The following is a 16,218-nucleotide window of genomic DNA, read 5'->3' on the forward strand; positions in this document are numbered from 1 at the left end:
CACTCATGTTCCAGATTGACCACAGAAGATTATTTTTGTGTAGACCAAACCTCTTCTTTTAGAAGCTGTTTTTTTTTTTCTGAACCCATTGTAAATCCAGCCAAGAAAAAAAATTATATGTTTCTTTTTTAACACAAAAATAACGTCGTGAGGCCATAACCACGTACATTCTCATCCTTTGGTACAATCTATTAAAGATGAGGAAGAGTGCCTAACCTACTGTATATCTGCCCATACCACTAGACATAGAGAAATGTAAGTTGACTGCTGTTTCCTACTGGGACCTACAATTAACAGAATATCATGAAGTGCATGTTTGGTTTTGATTAACTGGAGCATTACTTAGACCATCTGTAACTTGATAATGAAAACATTAATAGCAGCAATACTTGCAACTTTGCTTAGAGTTTTTACTTGAATTATAAAATGACAGAATCCTCATGAACTCAAAATCACTAGAACAGAGACATTCTATCACTTGAAAACAGTAATTGATGCTTTAAACCCCTCTAAGTCTGAAACACATGATTGTATAAAATGAAAATTAACAACGTGCACTGAGAAAATCTATAACATGTGCATAAAGGTTCCAACCATCTGTAAAACCTGATACAGCTTCATCAAGTTTTACATGCGTTTTGTTACAAAATAGATTAGAAACGGCTGAGCACCCAAAATATAAATCAGATGTTAGGCTGCAGCCTATAAGACATCAATCAGATAATTAAAGTATTATCACTATAAAACTTCACCAGCCCCATAAAGTCCACATTCTTCTTTGTAGACACAATTCCAATTTACAAACACTTGAATAACGCAAATCTGACTTTATATAAAACCACTGTAAATTAATTTGAAAAATCAGATCTGCAATCTTTTATTAATTCATACATGTAAGTGGAAACTGCTCACAGCTGTGTACTGTTTCCTTAAATAACTTCCCGTTTAATCCATGATATTTAATTTTACACACAGTCTATTTACTCTATGAGTGAGTTTTTTCCATTTTATTATATAATGCAGGGTATTCATTGGATTACAAAATGTTCATTTGAGCTGAGCAGTTCATAGTAAGGGAAAGACATTTACTGCCATCAAAATATTAAATAGTAAACATTCTAAGGGGTAAAGAATAAAACTCAATTTACAGAATGGTTTCCAGAACAGAACTCAATTCTGAACAGAATTCAAACTCTCAGTCACTGTATACTGTATACACACTGGGAGGGATACCTTATTTCTAGTTTGACAGTGATTCAGTTATCCTAAATTCACTTTGCTTGTGTCTCATAAATCTCTATTAAAAGACCAAAAGGTCTAAAAGTAAAAAAAAGCTACACAATGCAACAGAAACTATAGACTGTTACTTTCTAAGAATGTTTAACACTGTCAAAAACCTAAATATTAAAAACATTACCCACACTACCTGCAGACAGTATCAGAGCATGTATGTTTCATTACTGGCTGTAGTGAACACTACACTTCACATTTTTTTACATACAATAATAATAACACGTTAACAATAAAAACTTAATGTCTACAAAGCATTTCAGGAAATACGTGAAAGATTAATATCTCACTGATAAATTGAAATATGAGAGGTGGCCTGTTCTAAATACAGAGCAAGTGAGGGACTGGCTCGTCAGTTTGAGAGGTCTCAGCTGGAAGTGTGTGTGCACTACACCGCGGAGGTAAATGCAGAGAGAATGTGCACGCTGCATGTGGTTCACGCGTGATCCCAGTGCGCAAACACGTGACCCCAGCACGCCGAAGAGCGAGCCGTAACTGGGAAGCCAATGGATTCAGCAGACAGCTGCAAATTCAGCCTAGTAACGTGAGACGGCAGATTGGTTGCCTTTCCTTCTATACATCAGATTGACTCGATCACTGCAACTGGACTGCAGCTACACCCCCTGGTGTTTATACACAGTGATCTCATACACAGTATTTACAGGATGGCGTACTGTACAGTATATTGTACATCTTTCTGCTGTCTACACATAGAAGTGCTTTCAGGACAGATTCCAACGGCATTACAACTCTGTAGCCTGGTTTTGTCTAAAGCAATGCTTCAGCAAGGTGATTGGGGACAGAGAATTGGATGGTCAACTGCAGTCTTGTCGACACATGGTCTTTAAAGATACCAGGGCATTGTAAGAGTAGGAGTGTTAACCACAGTGCCCTGACCTGATTACACTTTGGGCCAGTGAAAACATTTTTCTCCTGATTTCAATTAATTATTACTACAAGTCTGCATTGAAAACTAACGATGATGATTTCATAAGCAAAAAAAAAAGCAAAAATCATTTTTATTTTCTTCCACAATAAACACTGTTCTCTTCTTTTGTGCTTCATATTACAATGTTTACTCACTACAGTCAAGCCCATTGCACAAGCCTACCTGGAGAAAGTATACACTTACCAACTGCATTGTCCACAGACATTTCCCAGTGTTCAATGAATTAAAAGGACATGAAAATGCCAGCTCCTAGCTGATATTAACAGTCACTTGTATCACTTGCAAATGCCAAATTTTTATCTTTAACCACAGAACACGAGGAAAAAATAAGTCAGACTATAAGTTTAAATCACATTACTGGCATTACTTGTAGAAATATAGGCAGTTAATGCACACTGTCTGGAGGGGCTGCAAGCCATGTGGTCATGATGTTCTAAGTTAAACACAGACAGGAAACCACATGTCTGCAATTGCAGGCAAACCCTCTTCCAACATGTTACAACTCCCTGCTCCTCTGAGCCGTTTTCGTTAAAGAGCTGATAACGCATCACAACAAGTGATCATGCTATCGTTTCGTGGTGCTGTATAACCCCAGAAGCAGATCTAATGAAAACAACTACTTTGGCAGCATTAATTTGCTTCCAGGTCTACCATACAATAGTTTCATTATACAAAGCCCAGCTCTTGTTAAAAAATACAGCTTCTTTACTTATGTAAATCTAAATCCTGAAAGCAAATTTTAGCTTGAAGAAAAAGATCTGTTTTCAGCAGTTTTATTATCTTTATGAAATTCAACTCATTCCTGTCCAGAAAAATTTAACTCCTTTAGCAGCAATTTCCACACAAGGGTACGGTAACTACAACGACTTTCAGAAACTCCAGTCAGTGTGGGAATGGTCCTAATTCCATAATAATCTCTTTTATGAAAAGTTAATTCTACTGTACATACTGTAAAAAGCAGAGCAGAGCTTCTGCCGAAACCTTAATGATTGACTCACCTGGTGAAAAAATAAGCTTATTGTTGCACTCTTCTTCGGTACAAGAACACACATAAAAGAGCGAACCAGGAAACTTCTTTTCTTTCATATAACATTTTGTGGAATTGTAGTCATCCAGAAGTAGACCATATATTTTTTCTGCTGGATCATGACACAGCGTCTCAATGGTTACATTGTTATCATCCTTCCTCCTGAAAAGAGACAAAAGGTTAACCATTAGAGACAGGATTCATAACCACATGAGTACTGTGGAAAGTTTTTAAATGACATGAAGCCTGTCCTTCTAGCTCATTTCATGGTTACAGGTTAATTGATCTGAAGATCTGATCCAGCCATTGCTGGCTTCAACAAAGTGTGGATACTGCTCTTAGTTTTAAATGCCCTACCCAGTAGGATTTCATTCTATATACTGTATATTAATGTTTATGATTACTGGTGGTTTACATAGATACAGGCAGAGAGTGCACCTAATTTTAGTGTTTTTTTCCACCCGATTTGGAAGAATATAAATTCTGATCTGCATCAGCAATAACATTCATACTCTCAAGAACAATAAAATAATAAGAAGTAACAAATTAAATGGCTTTAATTAAGCAACTCGAAAAGATCAAATACCAAATGCTCACGCAGACTTCTTGAGGTTTCTCACAAATTGCTGTTTTGCTGCAGTTGGAGAAGCAGTTACTTCTTCCATCACACGTTGAGGGCTCAAAATCACAAAACTTGCACAGCAAATGCAGCCTAAATGGATCCATTGTCCCACCTGAAAAAGAACAAAAATAAAAAGTTCAGGTGGGGAGCTGCGTCAGCATGCGTAGGCTGCAAAGGAACAAGTAACAGGTTTATTCCATGCTGAAAAAAAGAAGAAAGAAAACACAACGTTTTTCAGGTGTCAACATAATATTGATCTTTTCGACACCTGAAGAAGGCTCCATGGCCGAAACGTTGTGTTTTCTTTCTTCTTTTTTTCAGCATGGAATAAACCTATTACTTGTTCCTTCAAAAATAAAAAGGCTGCATTTACATATTGTCTTTATTTATTGATTCACGTACAATAACGCAAAAAAGCCCTTCTTAAATGGATCAAATTGCTACAATTGGCCACCAGATCCGTTACACTTTGCACTTCTTTCACAAAGGGCTGGTGGGGAGGGATAATCTCTATACCCGTGAGAATGAAGCAGATGTCAAGACACTTGAACAAACAGTTTCAACGAGACCCTTGGTTCAACAGCTCACTAGCCAACAAATGAGCAAGATGGGCCAAACAGCCTCCGCCCATCTGCCCCTCTTCCCATTTCTCAATCATAGTTAAAACCAAAGATAATGACAATATCTGGTGCTTGTATGACATATTTACGATGAAACCCGAGCACAGCAATGCCAGGAGGCACCAGCACCTGCCAGCGGTATTTCTGGAACGAAGCCGAACCTTGAAATAAATTCACCATGGTGGGACTGGGGGTATTGATAGGATCATCCCGAATGCTTACACTTGCATTGATATATGCCCCTGCCAATAGGCACTTCCTGTCCAAGTGCTGCATAAGTAAAAAAGCCCCTGATGACATTTTTCTGCAGGTCTCCATGATTGTGTTTACCTGTGAGCCTAGCTGGCTGTGCTGGGCCTCCCAGTCCCTACTGCTGTCATGCTGTCAGGGGGAGGATCGCTGTAGAACGTAACTCTGTACCATGGGTGCCAGCTGCAGAGACAGTCATGCACACCCAGGCCAGACCATGCTTCACAGCTGAGGTGGTCTTCTTTGGAACGTACAGTATGCAGTTCCTGTCTTTCTCCAGACCATACATAAGCTTTTAAACTCTCTGAAAGGTTGCCTTGGTCCCACTGGTCTGTACAACTTTGTTCCAAAACTGTTCCTGCTCGCCTCTGCACTTTAACAAAATCTGAAGTGTGCCGGAGGCAATGTTAGGGCCTGGGCTTGTATGGCCACCTGTGGACCGAGCTCAGATGTCTTTTCTTTGAGGTGCAGTAACGGATGGCTACAGAATGTAATCTGAACTCTACAGAAATCTTTCGCCTGCTTATGTAAAAGGAAATGCTTCCATACTTATTTTGCAGAGCTTGACCAAGCTGCATGAGAATGACCCAAAATATGTTGCTAAAGAAAACGACAAGCTCATCATGAAAAAAAGTGGAAAATCTTAGACTTACACTAGTCAAGGCAATGTCCAGACTTCAATCCAAACGAGCATGCTTTTTGCATGCTGAAGGAAAAACTGATGTCAGAACATCCCGAGAATTGGCTTGGCAGAGCATCTCAATAAATTGCACACAGAGCTTGATGAGCTCAATGGGTAACAGACTTCATGCAGCTATTGCCTCAAAGGGATGTGTAACCAAATGACAGAGCTCAAAATTAATTTTAACCAGTTAGAATGTGATATATAAAATGGCGCACACTTTGTTTTTGTATAAATAAAGCTATAACAATACTCTATTCATCATTAATAAACCGTCAGTTGAGGTACTGCAAAAGGTTAATGAAGCATTCAAAGATATTACATACTGATGATATTATGTAAAAGTTAATATCGGGATTAGCTTTAGGGTTAGGGTATGATTAAGGTTAGGATGAACTGTGTAACAACAGAGACTTTATTGACATTCTGTAGAATCTTGACTGGTTTTAAATGTATTATTTAATATCTATTATCTATTAAACCCCGATTTATATAATTTAATCTACAGCATGACCATGAAATGCATGTTTGTGTATGTCTCATGATCATCTTTAGCAAAATATTTTACTTAATGTAGCTATAGATCCCTAATGGAATAACTTGGTAATATGCAAATGTACTGAACCTGAAGACAAAACACATTATACACCTGATTAGATATAACCAGACTCTTTTCATTGCTCAAATAAACAATGGGTCCTTGAGTTGTTACAGCAAAAAAATTGTAGTCTAATCCCAAAATCATACAAGCAATAATGTTACATAGTTAACTGAATGCAACAAACTGGATTTAAAATTACCACTTGCTGAAAAATGCAATCTCAGTCCATTTTAAGTAATGTTTGAAGAAAACACTCTAGGCTCCTTACAATACTTACATTGTTACTTTACAGGTCAGTACATGTTTCAAAATAAATGCCCTGTGGCTTTTTCCCCCACTGTGATCAACACACAGATAACATATCTTTGAAGAATCTTTCACCATCTTGCTGTAACGCTACAGTGCCAGCACTGCGTATCAACATTCCGTTATTACGAAAGAAATGTGAACTGCTTTGTGTTCAGCACAAATCCAAAAAACATTCTTCAAAAGGTTTTTAAATTGCCTGAACAATAGAAAATGCCATAAACGTGAATACTCTGACCTCAGTCCTGCAAGGCTGATACTGGTTATCACTTCTTTATTACAAAAAGCCTTAAGACGCAAAAAAATGTCCTTTCATCTGCTACATCTGAACCTGTCCTCCAAGGTCCCACTTTGTCCCTCATACTACTCCTAAACCAACACTTGCATAAGGAAGTTCCAAAGGCCTTTAGCTCCATTACAGCACGAGGGGGATAATGTCTAAGCCACTGCAGCGAGATCCATTATCACTGCTAACTCAGCCATTGAGTGTCACTGAAGTTTAAATTCCATTACATTTTTAAAAACCGTCTTTAGCAGACTGACTCTATAAAGTCACTCTATAAAGACTGACTCTAAAAACTCTTCATGGGCATTGGTCTTGAAGTAGCACGAGACAGGAAAAAACGAGAAGAAAATCACTTCGCAAGAAGATGGTAGATCCGGAACGATTTGTCTTTATAAAATGTTTATTTTAAAAATAAAAGTATTTTTGTGTTATCTCATTTTCTCCCTGATGGCATTTTAGGCTTCTCCTAAAATACTATTTTCATACAATTCTTTATTTACCCAGGTGAACTAAGACACAGGTTTCTTTTACAATGACAATCTGGAAACCCACTTTTACTGGAGTAGGGTGATTACTGGAGTGATTCTGAGGCCAGCAGCATCCCAACATCCCTACGAGCCTCCTGTCACAAGTCCAGAGGCCTAGCCACTGCTTCACAACGCCTGCCAGCTTTATCTGTCTCACGCTGAACACTTTCATTAAAGTGTGATTAGTTTGCTTTTCCATTTTCCAAACTGCATATCACTCTGTTGTGAAACTCAGTGAGACGACAAGAATAGTAACAACACAGCTAAAAAAGATATGCGTAGTTTTTTGGAAACGTTTTATCACGCATCAAATAGCGTGTTCGTGTAAATTCACTTTACTGTGGGGCTGCTCCATGGCCATTATCCTGTGATACGTGTATCTTTCTGATAAACTATACCCTTGTAGCCACTGTTGGACTACTGGAAACAGCTTGTAAACCTTGAACTGCAAGCTAAACAACTGATACCACAACAAACCTTTGCACAAAAGACAAACCACTTCTGAATTACAGCACGTACTGTCTTAAAGTGCCAGAATATCCCACCCTCAACGTTACTTGGTGGAATTTAACACATGAGCACAAACCGTAAATACCAAAATCAAAGTCTGGCAAGGCAAGAATTAATACACACAGCACTATCGGCTATAAGAGGTCATGGTTGGCTTGTTTTCAGTTTTGTTTCTGTTGCTCCTCTACAAGTGGATAACTAAAACCTGTGTTTATTTGGAATAGGAGACCCATGACAGCCCTATGGAATGCAGGTTAGACAATTCCTTTTCCTGTGCCAGGGCAGTTACCGTGTTTAGACTCAGTGAAGGGAAACATTTTTTAACGCAATACGATTTCATCTGACAAAAAAACCTATCAATGTTTCTTGCAATTGAAACTTAGTACTGGCATTTCTGATATGCAGTACAAGCAATCTAAGTAATAAAGTATCATAAGATAAAAATAAAACAATTTTCCCAGGAAAAGTGAATTATACCTTTAACTTTTTTGAACATTTTAATCTCCAAAGCCTTCTCATAATTCATAGTGTTATGTGTAGACATACAGACTGGTGGTAAAATATAGGCAGTTTGAGTTCTACATACCTAAATAGCAATTTAGTGTTCTAGGCAGACACATGCAATTTTAGTGTTAACACAAGCTACTAATTCTCCCAGCACTAAAACTTCAACGTTCACACAGCTATTCAAACATTTTTATATTTAGCCTTATTGTATAATAATTGTTATGTGTAGTCGATGTGTTAAATAGGGTAAATTCTAATATTTCAAACAAAATCAAACACATTTCCTGTGTGTTTAAGAAAGCTAATTAAAATCGAGGTGAACTTCACTCTTAATCTTTGACTTGAAAGGATATCGTCTTAAACCTCAAAAGAGACAGCGCTTAAATTTGGCAATAGGTTTGAACATATTTTGAGTACAAGCTTAACGCCAACTGTGTAATTGGAAAGCAAATCTAAAGGAAATACTACAGCACAGATAGATCATTACTGCTCCCTCTGTGGCCCAAGTAAAGCTACTGTAATTAAGTAGGGGACCTTATCTTTTCCCACCTCCCTGTACTGGTACTGGAAGATTAGTGCAATATTCATGCTGTTGAGCCAGACACAAAAATGCGATGCGTTTGATATTCACAACACTTTATTTGACTCCCAAAATCACGTGTGATTAGCCAAGTTCTTTTATGATCTATGGATTTGGTTCAGGATGGCGAAATCACTTTGCCATCACAAAGCCAGAATAATATTTGGACTGAAAAATATCCATCAAATGGCCTTATGGTATCCAGAAAAAGTGGCATTTGTTCAGCTCTGGTAAACCTGGTATAATTTGGTTTGCTCCAAGTATGAATATTTTCATTCTAAACATTTTTTTTCTTTACCTTCACTACCTCAAAATGCAAAATTAATTTTCAGAGTCAATGGCATGTACTTGGTTCTTATTTTCCCCACATAATTTTCAGATATGTTGTAATAGTTCTTATAACATGATTAGTGTGAATTGTGAAAGTAACAATTTACTTAAACTTCACATCTTTTTCAGTTAAAGAGTTTCAGACAGTTCTGTTGCTATTTATACAGTACCACTATATTGTTTCCTCAAAAATAATTTTAACACATATCTGTAGGCAACAAAGACAAAACTTGAAATCTGCCTTAATTTCTTAAATGTAGCAGGTTGGTAAAAACTAATTTGTGTTCTGAAAGTTCAACCAGGCCAAAATAGACAAAGACTAAAACACAAAACTGACTCCAAAAAACAGCTACACAGGAAACACGGTCAACTGAAGATTTCCCATTGTTTTAAGATTTTGGTTTCACTTTACATGAATGGGGCTGATAAACAGAGTCCTAATTTCTTCACAAGTGCTACACCACACAGCAGAACAACGTGCACAACCCTTTACAACCCCTCCATCCCTTTTCTAACCACTTCTTCCAATTCAGGGGTTGTGGGGGAGCTGGAGCCAGCAAGCAGCGGGCGCAGGGCAGGGTACACCCTGGATGGGACGCCAGTCCGAAATTATAATTAAACGTGTCCTTAAAAAAGGCAAAACAAAATACGATGCAGAATGCACTGCAAGTACGTGCAATGCCCACACTTCAGCCACCTCCCTCCCTGCAACGCTCCTAGATGAGCTTGTTCACAGAAACTGTCGCAGACATTTTTTTTAATTGGTTGGTTTTGTTTTCTCATGGCTTGCTCTGCGAGAGTAAGCCACAGCATGTGCGCGTATCCCCCAGCGACCGGGGACACCAACCCACTGGGACCAGAGGGCAAAACACCAGAACGATGATAATGACTAGTCAGCCAATCTGTAATTGCAGTAGGGAATGGGAAGGTAATGAAAAGGCAGAAAATTACGGCACTGCATGTCTGCCCCTCAGAAGCTGTGAGTAACAGTGGTCACAGGATGAGCCTCAGGGCCTCTGCAGGACTGACTTCACGGCACCACGTGAAGGCCTGTGCACAGGACAGCCGTCCAATGACAGGGCCTGCCGGGAGAGAAAAGCAGCTCGAGGCTGACCATGCTGTCTCGCCATCGCTGAGGCGCTCTGAGACAGGAGAGAAACGATGGGTGGAAACAAAGCTTCACTCCTTCAGTCTCGATTTGGCCTCCAGCTGGTCAGCGAGTTTCGGATTTATGGCAGAGTTAGTTCAGAACGACCAGACCAGTTCAATACGAATTACAGATAAACAGGTGATTTACGGAGTTTATAATGGAAGCTCGGCAGCAAGGTCAGATCCTAATCTCGCACACTTCTGCTCGCTGGCGTATATACAGTAAGTCTCGAACCCAGGACTTCTCTGTCCTGGGTTCTTGCCCAACAAGTGCTGGTTCACGCATCTCTGTCGCACTGCTACCCACACCTCTCCACCCGCAGTCTTGCAGCATCTCCTTAGCTCAATCCTCCCATAGCTAGGCAGTCACGCCAAGTAATTTCTATATATTTCGTTTCTCTGTCGCAATCATTAGGGTCTAACTGAACTGCTGAAAAATAATAAGAAAAAGGGAAATGTATATACATATGTGTATATATGTATATACATATATGTACACTTATATACATATAAATTGTTCCGTGATGAATTACTGTTTTATTGTTATGATGTGCATGTTAATTAAGCAACAATTTTCAACTGAGCAAAGGCATAACACAGCTAAAGCCTAGCCGATCTGCAAGTGCCCAGTGATTACGAAGCTAGGTGGTCACACAGCTATTTAGCCTTAGCAAGAATGCCTTCTAGGATTATTGTTAAAGGTAAACAAACTACTCCTTCTGGCTCAACTCCTTTCACAGGCAACAATCCAGAGACGATCGCAGCAACGCAAATGGGACAATGTATCTCTTCCACTGCCATGGGGCGTCGCTCATGTCTGAAACAACATGGCATCGAGTAGCATCGCTGCATCCCAGGCACTGCGGCAGCACCAATGAGCCAACAGGGGCGACACAAACAAATGCAAGACGACCCTCCTGATTTGCACCCAAGTCAATCACGTGAAAGAGTAAAGCATGCGTTCGATGGTGCCATTCCGAATATCTCAGCAGGAGGGCAGATGTATTGTACACACTGTACAGTATGACTCTGTGAGAACACACAAAGCTAAGATAGGTGTTCCTTTGCCACAGGCCTTCGCGTGCAGTACATTGCAGATCTCGGCGGTTCACCGGTTCGCATACTGTAGCTTCCAATAGAACATTTTTTCCTCTGCTGTCTAAAGCACTTTATTTTCAGAGATTTACTCTTTCGTTACTTAACCTTCTTATCACCTTTTTGTGAAATAAACATACCACTGCTCTTGAAATTATGTGTTATTGCTTGGATTTTTCTCCCTACATGACTGTTTTGCAATCTATACAGATTTTGACAGGAAATACCTACACCTCTCATATTTTCAACATTAGGTCATTAGATTATTAGTCCTCTGTAACATACACAGTACTCAGCACTATTAAAACCACATGAGAAGTAATAATGACAGATTTAGTGAAAGAACAATAAACGGAAAATTATATGCAGCAAGAAATATTACTAATCCAATTTGATGCTCAAGTTAATTGCAAGCGCATTCCAGCTTTAAAAGGATAGGTTGACAGACATGGATATAATAGCAGTTTATCTATCTGGGATCTGCCATCTTTCAAAAGAAACTGACATTTCGTCTCACACAACTCTGTCTTTCTGATAAAGTTTGTCCCCCCCCCACCCCCACACACTTTCTCTACTTGCAAACTTACTCTATGCCAACACACTTTTAACCCTCAAAATGCACAAGGTATATCAGATAAATGCACTGTATTTGCTGACTTCATGTGGTCTGTTGCTTTGGCACAGAGGTGCACTAGTTCAGCACTGTAGCCCTGGCATCAATTCTGGGCCTGGGCTGCTGTCTGAGAGTAGTTTCTGGATGTTCTCCCTGTGTTTAAGTGGGTTTCCTCAGGGTGCTCTTATCCAAAGACATACCAGGAGGTTAACTGGCTTCTGTAAAAAACTGACCCTGGTGTAAGTGTGTGCGTGTTTTTGTCTGTATGTGCCCTGCAATGGACTGGCATCCCATCCAGGGTGTATCCTGCCTCACTGCCTAACTTGCTGGGATAGGCTCCGGATCCCAAGCGACCCCGTATTGGATACAGAGGTTAGAAAATGGATGTATGGACCACTAATGTAGAAATGTAGAATACATTACAAAACCAAACAGGTAAGTGGGACTCTGTCTGCGCAGCAATAATTTATTCAGAAAACTCTGCAACTTCAAGTGGTGTTTTCAATACTGAGAGAGAAAAAAATACATGTAGCAAGACTGTACTGCGTTGCAGTGTTAGGCCGAGGTGCAAAACATACTTGGCTACCCCCACACAAAATCGTTTCAGGCACTTGTGCCAAAAGTTGCTGCATACTGCACCTATCCTGACGCCACTAAGTTTTACAGTGCAGTATGTTAATCCACGACTGGTGTTTTCACGCTGCCTGTTTTAAGGCGCTTTAAGTGCTAATCATATTTATATAAACAATCGAAAAACTGATCACTCACATTAAAAAACACATTGCTGTAAAAGAAGAATGTAAAGGAGATAGCTCTTCCTCTGAGACTACACTGACAACTGTATGCAGTACATTCATCTACACACACTCCAGAGTAAGAGCCTTTAACTCTAAAACCCAGCAACACCACTTTCATCCGGATATAACTCACTGTATGGCAAAAAAGAAGCACGCTATTCGATATCATATCTAAACTGAACAAATGCAATTAGCGTTTACATGCGAGAGAAATTCCGCCCAGTGAAAAAGAAAAACTGAACTTCCCCCTAACAGTTATAGCACTTTCATGATCAGAGGAGAACTGGCAACGTGCTCGGATACATTTCAGAAACACCACCATTTCCCAAATGTATATGCTACTATATTTTTGTACATAAGCACAAATCATTAGCACCTACAGCAGATAAAGAAATCTACAACGTGCAATACAGTTTCCGTATAGGAAATAAACACATGGTAGTATTAACCTTGAAGATTGATAGTCTGGTGGCTACAAGATCATTTTGTAAAGAAAAAGAAAGATACGTGGTACTCCAACAAACGTTTACAGGTATAACAACAGGAGACACCCCAAAATATGATTTTTCATTTTTGGGGGGTCGTCTGCCCTTTCACAGTTTAACCACCTGTGGCGCACATCCGTACGCATTGCTGTTAGTTTTTAACCTAAAAAAACTTTTCAGCCTTCAAAAGCAAAAGACATAAGGAAATAACGCGTATACTGTACTTCTGCAACAACGAGCCCCCTGCGATAGAAGAAACGTTTTATTTACTTATTTGCTGCTTTCTCAAACAGACCCGGCAGCTTGTGAACAAAACAAAAAAACTAACTCGACTGGACTGGCTAAAATATATTTTTTTTATAAAAAGGGGTAAAGAAATTGGTGAAGTTCAAGGGTGAATAAAACCTCCAACGAGACTCACCCGTCCGACCGAAGAGCACAGAGCTGGCGAACACGGTAGTGCTCCACAGCACGACGGATAAACGAAGTCGGTTCATTTAGACAAACGCCGATACCTTTCCTTGACTTTTCATTAAAATGTTTCTTTTTTTCTCTCTTCCCTTGCCCTTCAAAAGCGGAGAGGAAGAGTTTCCCCCCCTCCCAATTGCAGGTTTCGAAGTCGTGCGCTTCTGTTGCAAAGTGGGGAAAGAGAAGTCGAAGAAAACAACTCTTCTTTTTTTTTTAGAAAAAAAAATGTTGGTCTCAAACTCTGTGTGCCTGCCTTCAGCTATGAAAATACTCTAAACCCCGGGTTATGAGTCAGAGAGTGACTGTATTCACTTCTTTCGCGAAACAGGAAATCTTTGAGAGAAGGGCAGGACTAATTTTTTTTTTCCGAAGCTGTCAGTCCCTTAGAAGTTGTAGTTTACTCTCCTTCAAGTCGAGGCAAGCGCCTAATGACATGCTTAAGACAGATACACACAAAACATCGGTTTTCAAAGGACGCATTTCTAGACGGACGGTATGCTCTAATTTAAAAGAAAATTAAGCAAATAAAAAGCACATTGATTTTTTTTAAACGGTGCGCTTAAGGCAGTGCCCTACAGGGAAACAACTTTTCAGCCACTGCAGTTTTAACGTGTTTTACTGTACTGTACGCCTGTCTTGACACTGTGTCCTCACGAAGACGTACAGTTCAGTAATAGGTGCCTCCTGATGAATCCTGTGGTTAGTTACCAGAGATCTTCATCACAGGACTTAAAAACAAGGTTAAAATCCCAGGGCAGGTTGGGGTTTTCATATATTCTTCGAATATTTGTCTGTTAAGTAGCAGTTTATCTGCAAGATAGTGGTGAAAATGCACTTCTTGGGGGAGGTGGCGACATGTAATTAAGGTATTTTTTTATTTTACTTGTTATTATCTTACGTGTTGTCGGTTAAAAGAGCGACACTGCGTTTCACCTTGGAATTAGGGATATACACACAATGTTTTTTATCTGGACAAAAGCTTCTGAGTGGAGGCAAAGCTCCTGAAAAGCTAAACAAAATGATTAAAAAGACATGTGGCGTGTTAAGAGCACTACTGACAACCGTTTGAAGACTACGGGGAAAGTATTGTTCACTCAAGTCCCTTGAAATGCGAGTCTTTTTTGACTCACACTCATCCTACAGGAATGCTCTCTGATACATTTTAAAATTTAAACGGAAAAAACAAAAGGAGATTGTTTATAAACAACAATGGGGAACAAAGTGACATCCAGAATATTCACATATTGGCGAAAAAAAATGGAAACTGATTTCCCTCTGCTCATTAAATGCATAGCAATGAAGGATGGGATCATTTTTACAGACACACAGGATTGAAAAATTATTTTTGGGGTTTATACACTTGTACATAAACGGTTAGCATGCTTTGTGATGCTTCCCTCCTGTTGAACACAACCACTTTTACTACGTACGAGGGTGTCTTAATACTGTACGTCATCGCTGAATGGAGGAATCATTTTTAGCAACTCTTTAGAAAAGGAAGTCAAAACCACTGTAAAATAATAAGAAATGTATTCAAGACATTTACTGTAATACTACAGTACATGATAGCAGAAGAGTCGGTGGATTCTTTCACACATACTGTATCACATAATCTGATTTTATGGGAAACGTTTGAATTCCTGTGTGTAGCTCAACATTTTTAAATGCTTATTAATTGGCATGAAGAAGTTCTATATTTAAGTACACTCCTTTGTACTAAGAGATACCTATCTCCTTAATTTCAATCTGTGTCTACTTCACTCTGTGCTTCAAAGTAATCATCTGTTTTATTTGTCAATCTCTTTGGAACAGCTCATTCAAATCTGCCTGGCCCCATGTTCCATTTTTTATAGCCCTTGCTGAATACACCCATATTTTGGTTTTCAGTTAATTCCAGGATATCAGAATTTATTGTTAAAGGACAGTCACAACACATGGTACCTAATGAAAGTGAAGAGGTCCTTCACAGGGTGCATTTGGAACAGAAACACTACTGATTGCTTAGAAAGATGAAGAAATCCTTTCTTTTCGTCTGCAGGATAGCTCCAACAGCACACCCAAACATTAACAGTAGCCCGTCCTTGCTGCGCGGCCAAGACATCTGAACATATTTCATGTGCTGGTTTTTATACTGTAAGTTTTAAGACCTGAATTCTTTAATCCATTCTGCAAAGCAGGCTCTAGCAGAACTGTGTCAAAATGAAAACAGGGTGCTGCAATGGGTGTCTTCAGCTAAAGCAGATAGCAGGGGCCCTGCAAAAGCAATGCGATTTATTCATCTTTGTGTTTTGATGTACAGTACATCCCTGTTACACTGTGCATTTTCCTTGTGTTAGCACGTGATGTTTATTTTTAAAACCGGGAACGGCGGACAAAAATATATTATGCTGCTTTTACAGCTAAGTGTGGTTCTCCCTCTGCAACGCTGCAATTAAACTAGCTGCCAAGATTATGTATATTATTTTATCCTCAAATGTTTACTGTACATTTGCCGTTTCCGGGATACCGACGTAACAAGTTTTGAC

General features: G+C 39.3%; 1 protein-coding gene across 2 annotated transcripts in view; it reads right to left on the reverse strand.

Moving 5' to 3' along the window:
• The window catches only part of tgfbr2b (transforming growth factor beta receptor 2b), a 34,987-nt gene extending 20,951 nt beyond the window's left edge, over positions 1 to 14,036 (reverse strand). Inside the window, exons 1-3 of one of the 2 annotated variants that reach the window (XM_088928739.1) lie at positions 13,647 to 14,036; positions 3,853 to 4,000; positions 3,238 to 3,428 (exon numbers count right to left, since the gene is read on the reverse strand). In XM_088928739.1, coding sequence (XP_088784865.1) covers positions 3,238 to 3,428; positions 3,853 to 4,000; positions 13,647 to 13,722 — 415 coding nt within the window. In that variant the 5' untranslated portion in view covers positions 13,723 to 14,036. The remainder of the gene's footprint in view (positions 1 to 3,237; positions 3,429 to 3,852; positions 4,001 to 13,646) is intronic. The other variant, XM_088928740.1, reaches the window with a different exon arrangement.
• Between the last annotated feature and the right edge of the window lie 2,182 nt (positions 14,037 to 16,218).

Source organism: Atractosteus spatula, chromosome 12 (assembly GCF_055471065.1).
Source record: "Atractosteus spatula isolate fAtrSpa1 chromosome 12, fAtrSpa1.hap1, whole genome shotgun sequence".
In the NCBI taxonomy this organism is placed as follows: domain Eukaryota; kingdom Metazoa; phylum Chordata; class Actinopteri; order Semionotiformes; family Lepisosteidae; genus Atractosteus; species Atractosteus spatula.